Source organism: Podarcis pityusensis (assembly GCF_964106645.2).
Source record: "Podarcis pityusensis genome assembly, chromosome: 5".
Taxonomy (NCBI): Eukaryota; Metazoa; Chordata; class Lepidosauria; order Squamata; family Lacertidae; genus Podarcis; species Podarcis pityusensis.
The window spans coordinates 5,823,230-5,847,293 of NC_138032.1; the positions used below are offsets into that span (position 1 = coordinate 5,823,230).

General features: G+C 45.8%; 1 protein-coding gene across 4 annotated transcripts; it reads left to right on the forward strand.

Annotated features, from left to right (window-relative positions):
* Positions 1-339: 339 nt before the first annotated feature.
* On the forward strand, positions 340-22,055 carry LOC308478437 (matrix metalloproteinase-23-like). 4 transcript variants are annotated; one of them, XM_081008213.1, is made up of 9 exons: positions 340-3,928; positions 4,567-4,694; positions 6,828-6,964; positions 12,678-12,845; positions 13,517-13,681; positions 16,630-16,743; positions 16,915-17,047; positions 20,284-20,521; positions 21,169-22,055. In XM_081008213.1, exons 1-8 carry the CDS (start codon positions 3,776-3,778, stop codon positions 20,498-20,500), a joined length of 1,215 nt encoding a protein of 404 aa, XP_080864339.1. In that variant the 5' UTR covers positions 340-3,775; the 3' UTR covers positions 20,501-20,521; positions 21,169-22,055. The 4 variants fall into 4 exon arrangements, with proteins under 4 accessions (XP_080864339.1, XP_080864340.1, XP_080864338.1 ...); XM_081008214.1 differs by having other exon boundaries at positions 21,253-22,055; XM_081008212.1 differs by having other exon boundaries at positions 340-2,553; positions 2,998-3,928; positions 20,284-22,055.
* The last annotated feature ends 2,009 nt before the right edge of the window (positions 22,056-24,064 follow it).

Here is a 24,064-nt window from a genome sequence, read left to right on the forward strand (position 1 = left end):
ATAAGCCACTTGATTTTGCAGCCTGGCTTACCCTGTCAAATGCCTAGCAGGCTACAATCTATAGCTGCCTTTGGCTAGTTGTCAGAGGTACCGGATGAATGTCCAGACAGCTTGCGGATTGCAGTGGAAGTGGAAAGCTCAGTAGACTAGAGCCTCCTTATCTTTCATTGCACAGCTGCCTCAGAGAGTAGGCCAGTTGTGTCTTTACCACCTAGTAATAGCTGCCTCTACTTCCCTCTCAACTCCTAGCTCACCCAGATAGGAAGGAATACAGGGGAGCCCTAGGAAATACTAAAATCCTGAGACAATGCACCCTGCATTTCCCAGCCAAATCCCTGGCTTTCCCAGAGATCACAGCATTTACTGTTTTTTTACACCTGCAATCTTACGCTCCTATACAAACCCAAGTGGCTTAGACATATGGGAGATCATTAGATTCCCAGATTTTGGCAAACACACACTGCAGATCCCAGTAGCCAAAGTACAAGATGTTTTATGAATAATAGAAGGAAGGGAAGGCGGCAAAGGGATAAGGCAGGGTTTTTTTTTAAGGAGTGTTGTGGCTGAAAGCTACCTATCGTGACCTAATAAAAACTGGCTTCACAAGCATTATAATGTAGATGGGCATGTTCTGATGGTTGAGGGCAGATGATGAACCCCAGTAGTAGGGAGGGAATCAACAGACCCTGATGTGAGGAGTAGGGAATAAGGCAACAACTCAAATTTAAAGGGCTTTTTTTCGCACACTGGTTTGAGTGGTCAAAAAGAGACAGGTGTCATTCAGAGCCTGTGTCACAGTTGATACCGTTGGTGAGGAAGTGGGAAGGTGCTAGACACCTTGGGGCAGATGGAGCTGGTTATTTTTCCAAATTTCCTGCCAGATAGCAATGGAAGGACAAGAGATCAGGCTCACAGTGGCTATTATAGAGCCTTATGCCAGGAGACCCAAATTCAACTCCCCACACTTCCATGAAGCTCACAGGCTGACATAGGCTAAGTTAGACTAAGAGTAACTAGCCCAATCTAGTGACCGTAAGTATAAAAGGGTAGGGGAGTATATTGATGTATTTTGGCTTGAGTTCCTTCCAGGAAAGGCAGGATATATAAATTAAATAAAAATGGAATCCAATGACTTCCTCACCAACAAACTCTGGCAATCTCACTTCCAGGCTCAAGTGGCTTTATTTACACTTCCATGTTGATTAGCTGTTAGCATCAGAAAGAAGTTGAACAAGTACAACTAACCACTTCAGACTCGGTCCCCTGCTTGCAGTGAACCCTTAGTAACTTTCTTAAGTGCCAAACTAGTAACAGGCTAATTTCATCCATCAAAAACCTGTTTTTAATATTCAGCACCAGAAAGTTAATGTAGGGTTCTCATTATTTCAAGAAGTGAAAATCCAGACACAAAAGTTGTTGAGCTTTTGGGAAGGTCCTTTTTGGGAAGTTCCTGCCATGGCTCAGCATCAGTATCACTAGCAAGATCTCCTGCTACTCGTGAGTGAGAGAACAACTTTTAGGCACTTTTGCAAACTTGGAACTTTAAATTTGGCAGGGCTGGTGCACCAGATGGAGATGGGACTCTTTCCTTCCTTCCTTCCTTAAAAAGCAAAACAAAACATGTCAATTTATCACAGCTCCTCCATGGCTCCTATATTTTAGCTCTGGTCCTAACTCCACCATGATGAGTTCTCAGTCACAGAGGAGCCTGGAAGAAGAGGAGGTGGGGTTAAAACAGTGCAGGAAACGAGAGGAGCTTGAAAAAATAGCAAATAATGCCCTCCCCATCTCAGTGCAGATTTCAACCAGAGTTTTGCATGCAGGCCAAAGCAGCACAAGTCTTCGCTTGTCTGTAGTGTTGATTCTGGCCTGGGCAGCTATTCTGGGACAGTAAGAGGCAGTGTGCAAATTCGGAGTAGGAAACGGCAGGCCTTTGCTGAGCAAGAGGGGCTGCACCAACAATATGCTGCACTCTCCAAAAGCTGCTGGCTGGGTACTCTGCTTGCAACTGCAGCCCACACAGAGGCCCTGAGGCCCTACATGTGGCAAGTGCTTGCACAGGCCAAAAATGTGAACATGGGACGCTATCCTGTATTGTACCAGGGAATTCATCCATCTGTCAGTGTCGTCAACACTGACTGGCAGTGCGGCTTTCTGGGTTTTCAGTTGGGAATCTTGCCAGTCCTGCCTAGAGGTGCCTTGCAATGCAATTGAGATCTTCTGCAAGCTTAACACTAAGCTCTACAATCCTTTCCTTCCACGCCACTGAGGTTTGCTGGAGGACAGCGCCCCCTTCTGTCCTGATTGCAGCAGCGTCGATACTTGCTAACTGCTAACAGTTGCTTCTCCCTCCCCTTCAAATGTTTTCTTTGGCATGCTTGAATCTCTACTGCTGGGTCTTCCAACAGTAACTCCATTTGGTTTAGCCCCAGACCTACGTCTGGAGAGTCTTGTGACAGTTGGAGCACTGCCAGTGGTGAAGGCCTGGCAACATGGATGCGTGGATAGGCCATGCCAGATTCTCCCTTTCCCTTCAGACAGAAACAGCAGCAGGTAAGATTAAGGAGGGCATCACCAGGGCTGCAGGACAAGATGCTTCTCATGCCTGGGAGGGTGGGGTAAGATGTACTCTTTGCATGAAGGATGGTGACCAAAACACTTAATTCAGAAGCGAAACAGAATTAAGGCTGTAAGCTGAGTTACAGCTACATCAGTTTTGCATATTGAATGTTCTGCTTTTTTGCAAACACTTTTGTTTGTGGTGCTCCTGTTCCAGCCCTCTTGCACCTTCACCCTTCCAAAGCTGCCGTAGTAGTAGTAGTAGTAGTAGTAGTAGTAGTAGTAGTAATTTTTTATTTATACTCTGCCCATATGGCTGGGTTTCCCCAGCTACTTTGGGCAGCTTCCAACAAAATAGTCAAAATATAATAAATCCTTTCCCCCTTTCTGACCTTGCTGTACAGCCCTCTCCTCTTTATCCCTCTTCCTGTGTTTCAGCACCAAAAATATTGCAGCAACAGATGAGAAAGGCTGGCAGCTTTAAGGCTGTAGGGAGGCAATAAAGAGCTCTATGCTTGGTCCACCAGAAGGTTCGTCAAGTTCTGCAACCTGCCACATGATGAATCTCGCAAGCTCAGCTAATACAGCCAACAGCTTTCTGTTCTTTTGTTCCTGACAACTGGTATTCAAAAGTACCTTGTCTGCTGCAGAGGTTCCAAATGGCTTTTGCGGGTAGGCTCATCCTCTCTGAATTTGCCTGCATCTATCAAGGAAAGAAAAAATACATCAGTGGCTGTCACCACACCGGCTGTGGCAAACTGCGGGGTGGCCCCAGCCTGGTGGTTGAGCATCTGCTTGGCATGCAGAAGGCCCCAGGGTCAACCCCCAACATCTCAAGGGAGGGCTGGCAAAGATTCCCCGTCCGCAACCACAGAGAGCCATCGCCGGTCCGAGCAAACACTCCTGGGCTGGGTGGCAACTTCCTGTGTAATTTCATACATTCGTTGCGCCTTGTGGTTGCGGTGCCGAGGAACTGGGATGTTGGCGGTTCTCTGGATCGTAGGGAAGAGATGGGAGTCTGCATCTGGAAGTTCCAGCAGGCGCCTGCTTTTGTTCCTGTGTATTTTGGACAGATGGATCCAATCTGGCGAGGCTGGGGGCTGGCCGTCTTGCGGCAGCAGCGGGGCTCCTTTTTGCAAGGCTGCACATCTTCATGGGGTAGGCGGCAGCGATGGGCGAATCCTAGAGGCCCAGGACGTTGGCAGGAGTGGCCTCCATGCAGAGTCCTGGACTTCCTTCAGCTCCGAGGCCCCCTGTGTGCCCCAAAATGTCAAAGTGGGGCTGGGCAGCAGCAGTAGCCGCTGGAGCAGCAGTTGTATTCGTTCTGCTGCCTGCAGCTCCTTGGATTCTGCAAGATGTGGAGGCAGAGGTGAGTTGGGGGGGCTGTGCTTGGCAAGGGAAGCTGATGGAATGTGGTTGACAGGAATTGAGGGGGGGGAGGAATTTAGAGGGGGGGTCTCTTCGCTGTTAGATGGGAGCAGCTTTCTACAGAGAGGAAACATTTGTCCCTGGAAAGGGGATGCAAATTAAACAATACCAGTTCCGTTCAAGTTCATGGTGGAGGGAGGAGAGGTTGCAAAGGGGACTGGTCAAAGGTAAGACCTTTGCAGGGCAATCCTAGGCATGCCTGCGACTCAGAAGGAAGTCTCACTGAGTTCCGTGAGGCTTACTCCCAGGTGAGTGTGCACAGGGCTGCAGCTTTGAATTCCTTCTTCCACGCACACCTCCCTGCCCCTCTCCCTGGTAGCTTCTCACAAACCCCTTTTCCTTGACAGCCTCAATTCGCTGGAGGCTCCCAAAAGGTGGGTGAGGAATTTCTCCACATGGCAGCCAGCCAGGAAGACTAGCATTTGCATAGCTTGAGGTTAAGGGGAGTGGCATGTGTGTGAGAGAGTGGGGGGGGGGGAGAACATGGGATCCTCCAAGTTTAAGACTAGAATGGGGCTTTCAGCTGGAATGGCTCAAAATATTTGCTGAATGGCCTCCCCTGCCCTTGCTTTTTTGCAGGGGGACGAAGCAGCCCAATCTGTTGTGGCTTCTGCTACTTGGCAACCCAACAAAGGCTTGACCAGAAGGAGGCGCTATGCAATCAACCCTCTAGGCTACAAATGGGACCACGTGAATCTGACCTACAAGTAAGCATGTTTATTTGGGGTGGGGAACCAATAGCCTGGTTATTGCAGGCTTACTAAATACAGTGTCACAGGGCAACTTATTGTTATAAGAATTTTTTTTTTGGGAGCTGTCGTGTTGCTCTGTACTACTAGATTTGATGCTTTCCATCTCTGCTTGACAACTGGACTACCTCCCGGTGGGTGTGCATGTTACCTCATGTAAGGTCCTCCAGACAATCTGTTTTTTGAGCATTCACCCTGATTTGCTTGTGCAAAGCTTCCATGGGGGTTTAATGTCCGCTAAGCATTTGTTCTGATTGGTTTTCAGGGAAGTTAAATGACAATGAACATTTGTTGTGATTTGCTTTTGCAGCAGTTATACATCTTATCATCAAACTATTTCACCTCTTTTATTCCATTTCTCCATCACTTTCCTAACTGCAAAAATTCAATTTTTTAAAAGTGGACTTTTTTTGTGCCAGAGTACGGAAAAAAAAGTGAGCCAGGAAGGGCTGGGCGATGGGCTCCGTGTGGTGGCAAATGCCTCCCTCTGTGAGGGAGTCTTCCCAAACCTGCTTAAAGAAGCTGCACCCAGCCAATATGGCCAACTATTGCCCAGTCTTAAATCTTCCATTCTTGGGCAAGGTGATTGAGTGGATGGTTGCTGAACAAATTCAGACACACTTGGAGGATGCAGACCACTTGGATCTCTTCCAGTCGGGATTCAGGCCTCATCATGTGACTGAAACTGCCTTGGTTGCACTGGTTGATGATCTCTGGTGGGCCAGGGACCAAGGTGAAAGCTTTCCTAGTTCTGCTGGATCTCTCAGCGGCCTTTGATACCATCGACCATGACATACTTCTGGACCGTCCAGAGGAGTTGGGAGCTGGGGGCACTGTTATACAGTGGTTCTGCTCCTTCCTCCTGGGCTATGTCCAGAAAGTGGTGTTGGGGGATGAGTGTTCAGACCCCTGGGTGTTCACTTGTGGGGTGCCTCAGAGCTCCATCCTCTCCTCCATGCTTTTTAACATCTATGAAGCTGCTGGGAGAGATCATCAGGGGGTTTGGGCTGGGTGTTCATCAGTATGCGGATGATACCCAGTTCTACCTCTCTTTTAAATCAGAACCAGTGAGGGCAGTGAAGGTCCTGTGTGAGTGTCTGGAGGTGGTTGGAGGATGGATGGCGGCTAACAGATTGAGGTTGAATCCTGGCAAGACCAAAGTATTGTTTTTTTTGGGGGGACAGGGGGTGGGCAGGTGTGGGGGACTCCCTGGTCCTGAATGGGGTAACTGTGTTCCTGAAGGACCAGGTGTGCAGCCTGGGAGTCATTTTGCACTCACAGCTGTCCATAGAGGCGCAGGTTAATTCTGTGTCCAGGGCGGCTGTCTACCAGCTCCATCTGGTACGCAGGGAAGACCCTACTTGCCCGCAGACTGTCTTGCCAGAGTGGTGCATGCTCTGGTTATGTCCCGCTTGGACTACTGCAATGCGCTCTACATGGGGCTAGCTTTGAAGGTGACTCGGAAGCTACAACTAATCCAGAACGCGGCAGCTAGACTGTTGACTAGGAGTGGCTGCTGGGACCATATAACACCGGTCCTAAAGGATTTCAATGGCTCCTAGTGTGTTTTTGAGCATAATTCAAAAGTATTGGTGCTGACCTTTAAAGCCCTAAATGGCCTCAGCCCAGTATACCTGAAGGAGTATCTCCACTCCAGTTGTTCAACCCAGACACTGAAGTCCACCTCCAAGGGCCTTCTGGTGGTTCCCTCACTCTGAAAAGCGAGGTTACAGGGAACCAGACAGAAGGCCTTCTTGGTACTGGCACCCTCCCTGTGGATTTTGCCACTGGTATGCATGGCTAGACCTGGTGGTTTTTTGCGCGTGGGGTGGTGGTAACGTGACAGTATTCATATTTCAATGAAAGTGCTGAGGTTGCCACCACGAAAGAGAGAGAAAGAGACGTGAGTAGCATCACCCAAAAAATACTGGCTAGACTGACCATTTGAGGATTGTATCCTCCCTACAGCACCCCCTGGTGGAAGAACCTGCCAGCACAAGAGTTTGAAATCACCCCAGTCTTCTGCTGCTCATAATGTTCCTGGTTATGCTTTTCCCCTGGCTTGCTCTCTCTACCTCTTTCTGGCTGCAGGATTGTACAGTTCCCCAGCACCCTCAACAAGGTGGACACCGAGCGAGCCATAGCGAGCGCCTTTCGCATGTGGAGCGATGTTTCTCCCCTCAGCTTCCGGCGCTTGGCCCCTACCCAGCTGGCAGACATCACTATAGGTAGGAGCTGTATAATGAACCCATCCCTAATGCAATATTACTGTGTCAGGAATATGTTGCCCAAGGCACCTGCCATTGCACACCAGTCTGGAGGGGCCACTGCCCTAATTCTGCCCATCACCCCATTCCCTTACTGTCAGTCATTTTCCCACCAGCTCCTCTGTCACTGTAGAGAGCAGTTTCCTAGTCGCTTTTCATATTCCAAGTGGCAAGTGAAGCTGTTGCTTCTAGAAACAGTTTTGAGGAGCAGGTAAGAACCTCAGGCGCTCCCAGCTGCTGCATCAAGACAAAGGCCCATCTAGTTCAGCATCCCTGCTCTTGCAGTGGCGGAATAGAAATCACAGAACTGTAGAGTTGGAGGGGGGACCCTGAGGATCATCTAGTCCAACCCCTGGTAATGCAGGAATATGCAGCTGTCCCCTACATGGATCGAACCTGCAACCTTGGCATTATCGACACCATACTCTAACCAAGTGAGCTATCAGGGCTGATGCCTATGTGAAGCCCCCAGGCAGGACCCATGGGCAATAGCAACTAGCATTCAGAGCCTTACTGCCTTTGATAGGGCAGGTATATCTTAGAAGGGGTTGCGATCTTCTTGTCTCCAAGATCTATTTCTGCATATCACATATGTGACTGTAGTGGTGCCATTTTGATTTTTATTCCACATGTGAAAACGCTCAAGGTTGGGACTTCCCTGGAAATATTAGAAAGTGCCTGTGATGGTGCCCAGATGCCTTGTGCTCCCAGACGTGGATTTAGCTCAGCACAACTGGTTCCCCTGCCCTGGGCGTAGAGTTGAGGGAAGTGCCACAGGGCCTTGCAACTATGACACAAGGCGTGTGCAGAATGGAAGGCTAGAGGTGGGGGGGACGGGACGGGACACAACCAAATTTTGACCTTGCACAGGGCACTGCTGAAATTTGAAAGACCAAAGTCCACCCCTGGTGCTTCTCTACCTCCTTCCCCTCCCTTCTGCTACTGTTTTAACATCTCTTCCAAACTGCTTCTGGCGTAACCCAAAGAGCGGAAGAGAGACTTCCCCTGGCAGATTTATTACATCTGGGCTAGTTGGAGAAAGTTCAAAGGAGCTCAGCAGAGATGAAAAAGGCAGCAGAGGGAATGGAAGACACATGGAGAGAGGCAGCAGGAGTGGGATTTATTTCGCCTGGATGCAGGAGTGTGGGGGAGAACAAGAGAAAATGTTGGTCTAAATGGGTGATTGTTACTTAAACAGAGGGGCTGTAGGAGAACGACTTGTGTCTTGTGTTTCTGAAGGGAGATTTGGTAAGCGACAAATATCCAACATAAAATAAGTTGGGGATTCCTAGCCCTGCTTTGGTTCAAGGAAATGGTTTGTAGAGGTTGCCAACATGTTGCCTTCCAGATGTTGTGGGCAACCATTCCCATGGCCACTGGCCACTGGTCATGCTGGCTGAAGCGGATGGGAGTCTGATACATAACGTTGGCTACCCCTGGTTTAGAGTCTGGTGATGCTACATCTTTGTCTCATCTATGATTGTGGGATTCACACCTTTTCTCAGATATTTTCTCCTGCATCAGGGCACCCGGATCATAGGACAGGGGCTCAGAACCTATTCTCTTGACTACAATACAATGCTTCTTTCAATTCTGTGAGCCGCCCTAAGGGGTGGTTGATGAAGGGCGATGTGTAAATTTAATAAATAAACAAAATAATCCTAATTTCAGCAGGGGAGAGGAACCCCTGAGGGCATCAGGAATGGCCTCTGCAGGCACCATGTTGGAACACCCCCTACTCTAAGATAAAGACCATGTCTGTATTCATTTAGACTCGGCTTCTTGCACTTTTGCCAATCACTAGTAGGGAGGCTGGAGAAATTTATTCACAACACACATACACCCCACGTTTTGTTAGACCCTTCTTCAGAGCCTCAAAATGCAAAGGAGAAAAGGCTCTGGTGTTAACGGATATAAGACCTTTAAAATGAAAGCACCATTTTTGTTCTTTCTGCTGCTTTCTTCTCTCTCTCCCTGCATTCCGATTCTATAGTTCTACAATTTCTTCCAGAGACCCCCGTAAATTATGGCTTAGTTCTCAGTGAGGCAGGGAAACCTGATTCTGGCCTGTACCACTTCAATTTGCTGCTGGTGGTGGGGGAATCACAGGACTGAACGCTCCTCCAGAAAAAGTTCCAGCACACAGAAAATAAATAATCTCAAGGAGATGGCTTTTCTGCCTGACTTGCTAGCTTGCCAGGTGGAATGGAATTGTTTTTGTGTGGGCAAACATTCAGTCCAGAAATCTTCAATAAAAGGAGATTTCTGAATGTCTCATATTTGCTTGGCTCCTGGTCTGCAGAACAGGGAAGCACGGCATTTTCTTACCCCACAAAAACAAAACCTAACACCTACCTCTGTGGTTCTCTTATACTGCTTCTGCCACCACCGTTCAGTTTAACTTATTCCCCCAGTAACCTGGCAGCTGTGAGGTACAGGAGTAATATTAAACCAGTCAGGTACAGATACAATATTTAACAAAGGTATTCGAATAAATAAATTGAATAAATGAAATACTTGCATTTATTTATTACAAGATTATTCTGTGCCCAAGCTTATCTGGTCCCTTTAAAATAGCACTGGCTCTTTGGATGAGTCAACCCAATAAGGTATAGGGTTATAAAGGCCAGGACTAGCCGCCTGAGAAACAGTTTCTACGCAAATGCAATTCTGGTTCTAAATGCAGCATAAGGGGTCTCTGTAGTATAGTGTATTTTAAAATGGGGTTTTAGAGTTTTTAGGGGTTTTTGAATGTTTTATGTAGTTTTTATGTAGTTTTATGTAGTTTTGTGGTAGTTTTATGTAGTTTTTCAATTTCATTGTTCCGCAAGGGACAATGACAATAAAGATATCGTAATCGTAAAAACTTGTTACTGTCACTTGAAATGGCAATTACTTATTGTCCCAGGACAGCTTGAAGGAAGCAGTTCATCCCCCCCTATTAAAAACCCTTTAGCCAAATTACCGCTTTATTATCTCCACCCCCTGGTTAAACCTCACCAGTGGGATAACGGAGCCCTCCACTGGAAAGCTCCTTTCCCAAGTGTTTACTGGCCTGTACTGAAGCTCAGGTTTGCCTTGCTGCCCTGCCCTGGAAGTCTTCCCTCTGGTCCTCTTCCTACCAGTCACCAGAGGCTGACGTCCCACGCTGCTTCTCACGCCTCCCCTCAAGTGCTGCAGACGGGTTCCTCCACCGTCTCTTCAGCCTCTGTCTCGTGACGCAGCTCCATAGCTCATCTGGCAGAACACGAGACTCTTAATCTCAGGGTCCTGAGTTTGAGCCCCACATTAGGCAAAAGATTCCTGCACTGAAAGGGGTTGGACTAGATGGACCTTGGAGAACCCCTGTCTCACTGTACAATTCTATGATTCTAAGTCTTCTGCCACTAAGGCACTCCACCTGCCTCTCAGGTCTTCCTCTGCTTCCTTTGATTCTCTGCTGTTTTCTTCTGGCTGACTCCAGCTAACTAACTCCTTTCTCCCCAGCTCCTGGCTATATATACCATTCTTCTGGCCCCTCTTAGTCCAGCTCCAGCCAATCACACTGTCTAACTGAAAATTCCCACCAACTGAACCCACCAACTGAAATATGAGTCCCTTCAAACCTTGTTATTCATAATGAGAATTCTGACACCAGCTGTCAGTTAAGGCCCCAAGTGACAGTTAAACGAACTTCTGCTGGACCAGAGAGAAGACTTCCCACACCAAATGCATTGCAATGCAGTTTACAATGCAGATGTCGGAAGACATGACACAATACCTGTTAAAGCTTATATCAAATGGATAGGATTTCGGCATGAAGGAAAAGGAAAAAGTTACAGAAGTCGGCCAAGTCCTCTTCAGATGTTCACACATCTTGGGTGGTAATCAACTACATTTTACTCCGAATAGACTCATTGGAAATAATGCCTCAAACTTAGCCAGGGTTGTTAATTTCAGTGGGTCTACTCTGAGTAAAAGTTAGTTGAACACCACCTGTTGGATTCCACGATACCAATCGCAGACTCACAACTAACTCAAGTCCAAGCAAAATCTGACTGACTGCGCAAATTCGGTCTCTTCCACCAAGGGCTCCCTGCTGATGAGCAGAGATTTGGCAGTGGGCTGTGGGAGAATCATGTAGTCCAACCTCCTGCAATGCTCTTGTGGTCCCTTCCAACTCTACAAATTCTGTGTTTGTGGCAGTGGCCCAAAGGGCCACAATCAATGCAATAACGTGTATCCCTGTAAATCCTTGAGTATGCTTCTGATAGAGAAGTTATGGTAGCCTGTCACTTTAAGAAACTGCTGATTCTGCAATTTGCCCCCCCCCCCCCAATTGGGGCAGAAATACAGCTAATATGTAAATCACAAAGATACAGCATAAATCTAGAACATACGTTGCTAAATGATGCAAATAGCTACACGTAACACAGGTTCTCAACATGCACACTAACACAATGTATTCATGCAGGGTCATAGCAGAACACTGTGGGAATCAGAGCTTAGTCAGCAGAAACAGCCAATGCTTATGCATATGATTAGCCTAACAACTTAAATGAGGTAATGATGTATATAATTGGTGGAAATTGAAATGCTTTCTTTGAAACTTTATAAATACCACTGCCCGAACCACTGGGAGGGACTGCAACCTTAGCAGAGCTATCCCATTGTAACCTATTGCTTTGCAGTAAGCAACGTTGGACTCCTAACTCCTCTCGTTTCTGAGTTTTATTGGCGTAAACTCAGGAGATAAGCTGTTTTCTGGCTTACTTCATGTTTAGTTGGAATCTCCTTTCTTGTAACTTGAATCTATGGGTTCGAGTCCTCACCTCCACAGTTTACTAGATGGTATTAGATTGGCCTGATCACTGCAGATGGTGACAACAGCCACAAAATTAAAAGACGCCTGCTTCTTGGGAGAAAAGCAATGACAAACCTAGACAGCATCTTAAAAAGCAGAGACATCACCTTGCCAACAAAGGTCCGTATAGTTAAAGCTATGGTTTTCCCAGTAGTGATGTATGGAAGTGAGAGCTGGACCATAAAGAAGGCTGATCGCCAAAGAATCGATGCTTTTGAATTATGGTGCTGGAGGAGACTCTTGAGAGTCCCATGGACTGCAAGAAGATCAAATGCATCCATTCTTAAGGAAATCAGCCCTGAGTCTCACTGGAAGGACAGATCCTGAAGCTGAGGCTCCAAGACTTTGGCCACTTCATGAGAAGAGAAGACTCCCTGGAAAAGACCCTGATGTTGGGAAAGATGGAGGGCACAAGGAGAAGGGGACGACAGAGGGCAAGATGGTGGGACAGTGTTCTTGAAGCTACCAGCATGAGTTTGACCAAACTGTGGGAGGCAGTGGAAGACAGGAGTGCCTGGTGTGCTATGGTCCATGGGGTCACGAAGAGCCGGACACGACTAAACGACTTAACAACAACAACATTAGATTGGCCTAGGACTGCTGGGAGCTGCTGTTCAGAACACACCAGGTTGGCAAATCCTCTGCCAGGTTCTCTCTCTCTCTCTCTCTCTCTCTCTCTCTCTCTCTCTCTTTCTCTTTCTTTCTCTCTCTCTCTCCTTATCTTACCTTGCTGGATTGTTGGGATATATGATGGAAACTTTGTGCACTGTGTTATGGGAGCAAATGCTGGCAATAACCAATCCCTCTGACGTCTTGGCTGCTGTCAAGCAGGTTTCTACACGTTCAACCACACCGACTGCTGGTTCTCCCCGCTGCACCCTTGCTTCGATGGGCTCAATGGGGAGCTGGCCCATGCCTTCCTCCCTCCCCGCGGCGAGATCCACTTCGACAATCATGAATTTTGGATTCTGGGACGCTCCCGCTTCAGCTGGAAGCAAGGTACTGTGCACAAAGTAGCGCCTACACGTTTTGGTGAGGGCAGGAGAGTGGATGGTTTTTGCTATGGGGTGGGGAACCAAATGTGGCCCCCGGGCCTCTCTAGCTGGCCCTTGGAGAGGAGGCCACGCCCCCTCTCTGCAGACCACAACTCTGCAACTGTCTCAAATGTCTTTGCCTGTCTGAACTGTGATATTGCCTCTGACTTACCTGAACGGAAGGAGTCTCTGTATGTAGAAACACTTGACTTTAGTGTGGCTTGAATGCACCTTACTGTACAAAGCAGGGGACACATTCACCCCATGTCAACTCTACAGGGGCTGCATCCAGCAGTGAATGTGGCCACTGGCACTTGCACAGACACTCAGATACGCAGCCCACCCGCTGACCCCATGCAGATCTGTTGAGGGGAGGGTTGAGGGCTGGAGCCTAACAACACCACTATTTTGAAATATTAAGTGGTATATTAATGCCTTCCAATAAACACATTTGGAAGCCTAAAGGTTCTCCATCCCTCTCAGAAGAGAGTGAGACTGGTGGGATGTTGTTCCAGAGGTTCCTATAACTTTCTGCATGGGCTTTTATTTGGAGCTGGCCTGTGGAGATGCCAGGCAAAGGTGGCAGAGGAATTCTGGTCCTCTTCTTCTTTTTCTCTTGCCTTCTCTCTTTGGCAGGCGTCTGGCTGAATGACCTGGTGCAAGTAGCAGCTCACGAGATTGGCCATGCCCTGGGGCTCTGGCACTCCCGGGATGCCCGCGCCCTCATGCACCCCAATGCCACCTACAGTAGGACGTGGCGCATTGGCCAGGATGACGTCTGGGCCATACAGCGGCTGTACGGTGAGGAGCACACCTGGCAGGCGGTTCCAAACCAGTAAGCTCCAACATCTGGTACCAGTAGACTTCCCTGTTCAGCTTGGGAGCACCTGCACTGCTACGGGGCAACTGTGCGGAGATTGTCACTCCTTTGCTCATGCCTCACCTTTTCTCGGGTGCTGAAACGGGATGGGCTGCCCCCAGTTTCACAATATGTACACTATACAATATGTCGGATAAGCACAGGGACAATTCACAACAGCTGTTATTGGTGGTAATAATATAACCCTCCTAGATTAGCTCTGTAGTGGATTTGTTAAATTGTACAAGCAGGCAGCTGTAGGCCAGAGGCAGAGAGAGTCAGCAATCCAGCTCACAGTCTTATGCAGCTGTTTCTGTTATCAGAATCCTTTTAGCAAACTTCCCCAGCCCACCTCCAAACTCCAGTTTCGATTTCTACCCAAATGCAAACTTGTTTCTTTTTTTTTTTTATAATTTTTTTATTAAGGTTTTAAACAAAGAAAAACATCACACACAAAAAACAATACAAAACTTAACAATAAAAACATAAAACATAACAATTAAAAACAAACTCTCTTTTCCATTTCCAATTTTAACTTACTTATTTTCTGGACTTCCTCATACCTCCCTCTTTTGTATTCCAATCCACATTATTTGTCCAGCAGTTTCTTTTCCACTTTTTTATCCCAATCTTTAATTTAATAAAATGTTAAAATATATAACTTCAACTTTTTTTTTTAAACCTAATCCTTACTCTTAATGTCATATAGCTTTAAATTTTTCCCTTTTATTATCAAATTTCCATTTCTTTAAACATCTTTAATCTTAATCTTTAATCTTAATCTATCCTTAACTTTAACCTGTACAGCTGGAAACCACTTATTTTCAATCCAACATCACTCTAACATTCCTTAATTTTACAGTGTTTCTGAAGATAGTCTTTGAATTTCTTCCAGTCTTCCTCCATCGACTCTTCTCCCTGGTCACGGATTCTGCCAGTCATTTCCGCCAATTCCATATAGTCCATAAGTTTCATCTGCCATTCCTCCAGCGTGGGAAGTTCTTGTGTCTTCCAATACTTTGCTATGAGTATTCTTGCTGCTGTTGTTGCATACATAAAGAAAGTTCTATCCTTTTTTAACACCATTTGGCCCACTATGCCCAGGAGAAAGGCCTCTGGTTTCTTGGGGAAGGTATACTTAAATACCTTTTTTAATTCATTATATATCATTTCCCAGAAAGCCTTAATCTTTGGGCACGTCCACCAAAGGTGAAAAAATGTACCTTCAGTTTCTTTACATTTCCAACATTTGTTATCGGGCAAGTGATAGATTTTCGCAAGCTTGACTGGGGTTATGTACCACCTGTATATCATTTTCATAATATTCTCTCTTAAGGCATTACATGCCGTAAATTTCATACCTGTGGTCCATAACTGTTCCCAGTCAGCAAACATGATATTATGTCCAATGTCCTGTGCCCATTTAATCATAGCCGATTTTACCGTTTCATCCTGAGTATTCCATTTCAGCAGCAAGTTATACATTCTTGACAAATTCTTAGTTTTGGGTTCTAACAATTCTGTTTCTAATTTGGATCTTTCCACCTGGAAGCCAATTTTCCTGTCCAATTTAAATGCCTCCATTATCTGATAATAATGAAGCCAGTCTCGCACTTTGTTTTTTAGTTTTTCAAAACTCTGCAATTTCAGTCTATCTCCGTCTTGTTCCAAAATTTCCCAATATTTCGGCCATTTGACCTCCATATTGACCTTTTTCAAGGCTCAAATGCAAACTTGTTTCATCCCTCTCATTTTTAAAAAAAAAATAATATTTATTACTTTTCCAAAAATTTAAACACTAAAAAGACAATACAATACAATACATTAAACTAACAGAACAAAACAAAAACAATAAAATAAATCAAACAATTTCATTATCCCATCTTTCATTCACTTATTTCCACGACCTCCTCACACCTCCCTTTTTGTATTCCACTTCTGTTAATTATTTCAGCAATTCCTTTCCATCTTCCTCTGTTTTCTATCCTATAATTATCTTAACTCATTCTAACCTTATTTTTTCCTTTAATGCTCTATTAATCTATTTATACTTAATTCCTTATAACGTTTCTACTAAAAGCCATATAACTCTCAGCCCTTAATCTGAGCCTGACTTTCAGCTCCAGTTTAGGCAGGAAGGGGCAATGCCTCTACAGCTGGTCTGGGCAGGTTGATGGCCTGTTTTGGACTAGGTTGCAAGAAGGCTTTGAATAGTATGTCTACAACTCCTGTTGGGCCAGAGCTAAAAGACGGCACTTGTGAGTTTGGATGACCACAGAGGAGCAGTCATGCTAGTCTGCTGTAGCAAAAAATATTGTGGCACCTTACAGCCAAACAAGTTTATTATGGTTTTATAGACCATAGTCCACTTCATCCAATCCAGGACGGCTACATTCTCTCTCCACTGTCAGAGCCTCTGAGTACCAGTTGCTGGATATCTCGAGTCAGGAATGGTTGCACTCAGGTTCTTTGCATTGAGACATCTGGTTGGCCACTGTGAGAACAGGATGCAGGAGGACTTGATGGGCCTTTGGTCTGATCAAGCAAGGTTCATTTTCTTATCTTAAGCTGGCAGGTGTTATATACACACAGGTGTAGAGAAAAACAACTCAAACAGTGAAGGGAAGTGAAAATGAAATGTAAGGATTTCATCAAAGCTTAAATGTGTGCAAAAATAAGAACTGCGAGTTAATCAACATTTGTAGTGAGATGGTAAACTGTGATCGCTATTTAAGCCAGAATTGACAGAAATGAATTTCTTCATATATTTTAATTCAGCTCCTCTACCCTTGCAACTTGAAACCTCCTCTGCTCCCTGAAGCCAGATCTGTTTCAACCAGGGTATAGACACAGCTGCTTTACGTGTGATTCCCCCCTCCTCAATTTGCAGGCTGTGTGGATGAGAAGAGGCAGTGCCAGCTGTGGGCTAAAAAAGGCTTCTGCACACACCGACGGCGAGCCTTCATGAAGAAGCACTGCCCCAGGATCTGTAATGCCTGCTTTGGTGAGACTGGGAGCTGCTTGCTGCTCTTGCTCTGCAGTGGGCTCTCTGGTTTTTTTTGAAGGGGGGAGTGACGGTTTGTTGTGCAAGAGCTCCAAATCAGCTTCAATTACGTAACCTGAATTTGAATCCCACCCCAAAATAGCAACAGTCGTTTCTGTCTCTTTCTTACAGAGCACCTTGCGGCCACCACCGCCTCCTCCCTGCCTGTTCGTCCGTCGCGCGTTCACACCAGATACATTTCCAAGGGCAAAGTCATCACCTTTCGCTGTGGACTCAACTCTTCCAGGCTGCACTTGCAAGCCAGGTGAGAACCCCTGTGTGTATTCTCAAGCAGACTCTGCAACACTGGCCAGTGCGGTAAATAATATTTGCCTCCTGACCTGAGCACGGTGCATGTTTCTTTTAGAGCTCTGGAGAAGTAAGTGTGGTGATCACACAGGGCCCCCGGACGTTTCACGGTCTATTGACCCTGTGCCACCACTGTGGTTGCTTTCTTCGCTGCCACCACCCCGCTTCTCACGGGGACACACGGAGTCCAGACAGTTGTTAACATAAACAAATAATCAAGTTTATTTTTAAATGCAGGAATAAGCGTATGGTTTCGGTTTATTTTTCTCTTGTCAGTTTCTTAAATCTTAGTTCCTACAACTTCAAACTGAATTATTCCCAACTATCTATCTAACTCCCTAACAATTCCACTCACTCTCTCACAATACAACTCAACCAACCCACTGCGTATTCCACCCTCTTCCTTCTCCAACCCAAGCCTCAACTCCCAACTGACAACCCTCAACCCTCAACCCTCAACCCTCAACTGCCAACTCCCAAACCTCAACTGCCAACTCCCAAACCTCAACTGTCTTTTCAAAACCTCCCACTCTATCTTTTACTCCCCCCTTGCATTCTCACTGGCCAATCACATAACACCCATTTTTAACTCTTTCCTTGATGCATCCTAGGGGCAAACGCCACAGTAAGAAACCCTGTGATTTCTCTCCCACCCTGCCCAAAAGGCTGCAGCAATCCAGCCACCTGCCCACCTCTCTAACCCAACTTCTCTCTGTGGCCAGTGGGACAATATGGTGGGCATGAGGTTGGAGTGGTAGGCAGCAGGGTTGTAGGCAAGATATAGGAGAGACATCTCCCTTCACTGCATGCTAAGAGCACAGTCCAAAATATGTTCCAAAACATTTAAAGCAAGCATGGGAACCTTTTGTTATAAGAATTCTAAGGTCCCAAATATAAAATAAATGTTCATAAATGTACAAGGCAAGCACATTCATACCGGTAAGTATATAAACCATGGTGTCTGAAATAGTACAGGAGAGCAATCCTGAAGCCATTTTGACTCTCCCAAACCATTTTGATTACAGGTAGGTAGCTGTGTTGGTCTGCTGTAGTCGAAACAAAATAAAAAAATTCCTTCCAGTAGCACCTTAGAGACCAACTAAGTTTGTTATTGGTATGAGCTTTTGTGTATCTGAAGAAGTGTGCGTGCACACAAAAGCTTATACCAATGACAAACTTAGTTGGTCTCTAAGGTGCTACTGGAAGGAATTTTTTTATTTTGTTTAAACCATTTTGACTCCCAAATTGTCCTCAATATATTTCTCTGGAAGGAGGGAGAAAATGGGGAAAGCCTTCCCTTTGTCTTTTTGCTTACAAATCCTGTCTTAAGGGCATATTTGTGTATGAATAGGGTAAGCTTGTGACCTGTATTCAAAAACTAAAAGTATTAACCATCACAAAAGAATGGCCAGACTACCCAGGTAAAGCAATCAGTGACCATTAATAGGTATCTGGCAGACAGGATTTCTGCTGTAGACTGCCTCCTTCTGTGATGTATGTATGATGTTTAAGGGGGTGGTGGTCTTGAGCTACAGGGTGGGCAATTTCAAAAGTCTATATAAGGGCTTGCATGCCAGTGTTCAGGGTTCCCTCCTCCCTCCTGTGTGTGGTGAATGGGGACCCTATTGAAACAGTTTAATAACAGGCTTACTAGCCGCTTTGCTTCTCAACATTCTCTGGTTGGCCTCTGTTATTTTCTCCCACCAATAGGGAACCCACTTAAGGACTCTATATAGGCTCTTGGATACCCCAGAGGGGAAAAAGAGCAGTTTTTTCCTATAACACTTTGTTCCCAGGGCGGCATTCCCCTGGGGCTACATTCTGGCGGTGGCCAGGACTGAACCCCAAAGTGCAGGAGGCTGGACAGGAAGTGACCAGGGCACCCCCTTCCCCCTCTCTGCCATCCCCTTCCCCCCCACACTTGCATGGAATTAGGCCAAGGACCACATGGAATTTTGTCAACGGCCACGTGTGGTTCTTGGGTCACGGGTTGTCCACCCCTGATTTAAATTGATGGTACTCTCACACCCCTGCCAAACTTTATGATGGGATTCATAGAATCAAAGATTTGTAAGGAACTCCAAGGATCATCTTGTCGAACCCCCTGCAGTGCTGGAACATGAATCCGTATGAAGATTGAACCTGCAACCTTGGCGTTATCAGCACCACGCTCTAACCAACTAAGCCCAGGGGTCAGCAAACTTTTTCAGCAGAGGGCCGGTCCACTGTCCCTCAGACCTTGTGGGGGGCTGGACTATGTTTTGGAGAAGAAAAATGAACGAATTCCTATGCCCCACAAATAACCCAGAGATGCATTTTAAATAAAAGCACATATTCTACTCATGTAAAAACACACTGATTCCCAGACCGTCCGCGGGCTGAATTTAGAAGGCGATTGGGCCAGATTTGGCCCCCGGGCCTTAGTTTGCCTACCCATGAACTAAGCTAACTGGTCTTTGCTTGCTGTCACTTATGGCAAGTGTTAAGGTCTTATTGTTTAATAAGTTATTGGTTAATATAAGGCAAGGTTACTCACTTTGCAGGTCCAGAGCAGGACACTGTTAGCCTGCTCATAGATGAACACACAGCAATGTAGGAAAACGAGAGTAGCCACAAGCTAAAGGGTGGAGTGTTCGCTCCAACCCGCAAGAACTGGAGACAATATTTAACTCGCAATTACAAGTTACTGCAGTGAGCACCAGACCTCAACATTATCACATGTGGATAAGTCCCTAATGAAACAAGGCGCTGTTAGGTGACAGAATACATATGAGAGGGTAATCCCACATTTCCCTAGCCTGAAGTAGGGAAGTTTGCCATACTAGCATGTGAAATGCAGAGGAGCAAATGGATGTTGAAATATACTTGGAGTCGAGAATGGATTTCATGCTCTTTATTCAGCTCATTTATTCAGCGAGGAATGGAAGTTCCCCCAAAACGTCTGCTTTATATACATTATTTACACAATGGGCCCCACGTGATTGGCTAATTCCGGGATTCTCCTGTAGGCCAATCAGGCTGTGGATTCACTTCCACCTGGAGCTGGATTGGGTGGCTCCTGCGGACCAATCAGACTGCTGCATTTTGGATCCTATTCAACTCAGTACATAACAGATGTGGTTTTGGTGAGGATGCAAATTGTGGGGCTGAGCTAGTCTCCTCCCTCTGACTCCTGCCTTTTCCCACTTCCAGCTGGTATAAAGATGGAGAGCCTCTCTCTCACTCGCTGCCAGGCTTCGAATTGCTGCCCAGCCAGGATCTGCGAGTCGTCGCCACTGAGTTCAGCGAAGGGAGGTACGCCTGTTTGATCCGCCACGGCAGCAGGACTCTCCGGGTTAATTCCTGGCAGATAAAGCTCAAGCCCAGAAGTCCTTTGCCTCCCACAATGGGCGCACAGGGGAGAGCATGAACAGGAGCACCATTGTGTGAGGTGTGTTTATAGTCCTAGCTGGCTTGGCACTACCCACATGGACCTGGCATGGCATCAGTCAGTCAGCCACTGCAGACTCTGGTCTGGACTCACCTGCTCTGTTGCCAGATATCTTGATTCGGGAGGTCCTGTGGGGAGGAACATGTCCCAATTTTGGTACAGAACCTGGATGATGTGTAATTTGTCTTCTGAACCCACTGGGTTTTCACCTAATCACATCCAGAGGCAATAAGTTGAGTGTGTGTTGTCCCACTAATTTGGGGACAGGGTTAGAGTCACCTCAAGATTGTACCTGAGGCCTTCTGCATGCAGAGCAGATTCTCTGCTATTGAGTCTCACAACTCTTGCCACTTAAAAAACCTGTTGAAGCCAACATTATTCCAAGACCGGCAGCAGAAGTGGGGAACCTGTTGTCTGCCTGATGTTGTTGGGCTCCAATTCCCATCAGCTTGCCTAATGGTCAGGGAAGATGGGAATTGGGAGTCCAACAACATATGGAAGGCCACTTGTTCTCCATGTGTGTGCTATCCCCGAGAAAAATTACTTCATTTGAGTACACAGAGCAATCCTAAAGCCATCTAGGCTCATTTTGGAAAACCTTTCCCAATAGTTGTTTCACTCACAAATCCTTTAAATCCTGTTCATAGATAAACCTCTGCGAAACAGGTCTGGCAAGTATTTGTTAAAGCCAAAGCAGACTGACTGAAAGAGCATCTTCTGTCTATAAATAGGTATTTACCATTTCAAAGGAATGGACCAGACTAGCAAGGAAAGACAATCAGCAAATATTATCTTGACAGACAGGAGACAAGCTACACTCTCAAATTTCTGTTGTTGACCGCCTTTTTCTGTGATGCTTGTATGATGCTTTTGGGTGGCCTTTAGCTAAGGGGCTGGGCAATATCTAAAGCCTTTAAAAGTTATTACGCTCCTTTGTTCAGGTCCTCACATCCTTGCAAGGGGACTCTGTTGCAACAGAAAATTAAAGATCTTCCTTTTAAAATTTCTACTGGTTCCTTTCCTGCCTCCACTCATGTTTCTCTGACAGACTTGGGGGACACCGAGTCCCTTGATGGAGAGTTGGGCTGTAAATGCCAACCCCATTCCCCCCCCCATGCCAGGAATCGGGGCCTCCTTCTGCATGCCAAGCAGAGCTCCGGCTTTTGCCCTATGGAATCCTCCCATGAACACTGCCAATCTTCATTTGCCCTCTCTATGGGCTTGTCCATGGCAACTTCTGGAATTGGGCTGCCTCACACCTGTATTGCCTGAGGACAATCGTCATTTACCTCCAATCCTTGAGAAACAGGTAGGCAGCTCAGGTCCCCATTTTGATTAGGAATTTATAGGCTTTGGGAAGCTTCTGAGTTCCTAGAGAAATTACACTGGCTTTTTCAGCTGGCAGATGAAGACTTATTTGCTCTTACAGGATCTGGGAACTGACTGTTTTTTAAGGAATGGGCTTTAAGGAATGGTGATGTTTTTATTGTAATGTTTTAATAAAGCACATACACACACTTCTGTTAATGTCCAACTGTTCTTTAATGATTGATTTCCCCCTGTGTTTTAGCGGTTTCTAGTTTATCAGCAAGCTTCATTGAATCCGTATGGGGGGGGGGGGAGGAAATGGGATACAGTGGTACCTCGAGTTAAGAACTTAATTCGTTCTGGAGGTCTGTTCTTAACCTGAAGCACCACTTTAGCTAATGTGGCCTCCTGCTGCCGCTGCGCCACCGCTGCACGATTTCTGTTCTCATCCTGAAGCAAAGTTCTTAACCTGAGGTAATATTTCTGGGTTAGCAGAGTCTGTAACCTGAAGCGTATGTAACCCAGGTACCACTGCATAAATAAATATAATGATAACAATAATCTCAACATTTTCTAGAAGGTCAGAAGGAATTTCCCACCCACATTTTATCTTCTTTTTAATTTTAAAATATTTCCTCCCATTATTTCTTTTTAAAAAATTTTTTCAGCGTACAACACTATAAAGATAAATAGTGATATATCCCACTCATTAAACAAACTCATCTGATAGTGTGTGTGGTATAAATATGATAATATATTCTTCTTTCTATAAGCAGAGGTATGGCATTTGCCTCATGTTGTTGCTTGACTAATGTTTCCTAGAGATCATTCACGACGCAGCACCTGACAGATTAAATTGCTTCAAGGTATGATGAAGTTATATTGAATACAGAAGTTCCTGGAATGCCAAACATAGCAGCCTTTGTGTGATGCAATTGTAATCTGAAGCAAACGGAAACTTCTCAAGTAATCACCGTGCTAAAAAGAGCTCAGTGCAAAGGTATCTAGCTTGCTTCCATCCTGTGCTAGTCTTTTGAGTCTCTTTAGAATATGGTAATTTCTTTTTACTTTATTATTAATTTTATTATGAAACAATAAGTACCACAAGCTAACAGGTAAGATGAATATATAACAAATATCAGAAAGCACATTTTGCAAAGAATTTGGGGAAATGACAAATTTGCAAATAATATTCAATTTCGGTGGATATTTTGCTCTTCTAAAGGTCCCAACTGGGTACAGTGGTACCTTGGGTTAAGTACTTAATTCGTTCCGGAGGTCTGTACTTAACCTGAAACTGTTCTTAACCTGAAGCACCGCTTTAGCTAATGGGGCCTCCTGCTGCCGCCGCGCCGCTGGAGCACGATTTCGGTTCTCATCCTGAAGCAAAGTTCTTAACCTGAAGCACTATTTCTGGTTTAGCGGAGTCTGTAACCTGAAACGTATGTAACCTGAAGCGTATGTAACCCGAGGTACCACTGTATGTGGTTCTGCATTTTCCTACGTTTTGCTTTTGTTGGCATCCATCTGTCTCGGGAGACAATGGAGGGGTGAAGTCAAACTGTTGGAGAGTTACAGCACCTGCTGTGGCTGCAGAGACCGATATGGGAGAGACATGTTTTGTTGCAGCTGGGGCAGATGGAGGCGTCCGGTTCTGCTGCTGCAGATGCACCATGGCGTTTCTGTTGTGCCAGTGCCGGAGGAGGAAAAAACTTAAACACGTAGCAGAGTAATAAAAAATAGACCAGAGGCAATTGTACTTCATCCAGCAGAGCTTTTACTTTCTACTGCAGGCAAATGAGCATAAATGGTCACAAATCCAAAATGTTCAGGACTGGCACACTCCATAAAAAATCCAGTTGCAGCAAAAACAATAAAACTTACAAACTTTTGATAAGGCTAAACTCTAACACTAAGCATACAGAACATCAGACTAGAACAAAGAGACAGAAAAGAGAAAGCGAGCGAGAGCCAGGCTCCTCCTGGCCTTACTATTATAGTCAGCACGACCTTATAGAAAGATAACAGAACCAGTTTAAACCAGCTGTACACAGCTTCCCAGAAGGAAAACAACCCAAACAAAAACCTTCCTGTTTCTCTCACATAGAAATAAACCTTCTTTCACACAGAAGAGAAACCTTCTAGAACCCTCTTGAACTAATCAGGATAGGAAAGATCTCTACATACATTCTGTACTAAGAAATGAAAACTGACAGTTTCTTCTCTCTGCACTCT

Coding starts and splice junctions, on each gene's coding strand:
- LOC308478437 (XM_081008211.1), top strand. CDS start 3,776: ATGCAGAGTCCTGGACTTCCTTCAGCTCCGAGGCCCCCTGTGTGCCCC. Junction 4,695..6,827: donor CACGTGAATCTGACCTACAA/GTAAGCATGTTT, acceptor TTCTGGCTGCAG/GATTGTACAGTTCCCCAGCA. Junction 6,965..12,677: donor GCTGGCAGACATCACTATAG/GTAGGAGCTGTA, acceptor GCTGTCAAGCAG/GTTTCTACACGTTCAACCAC.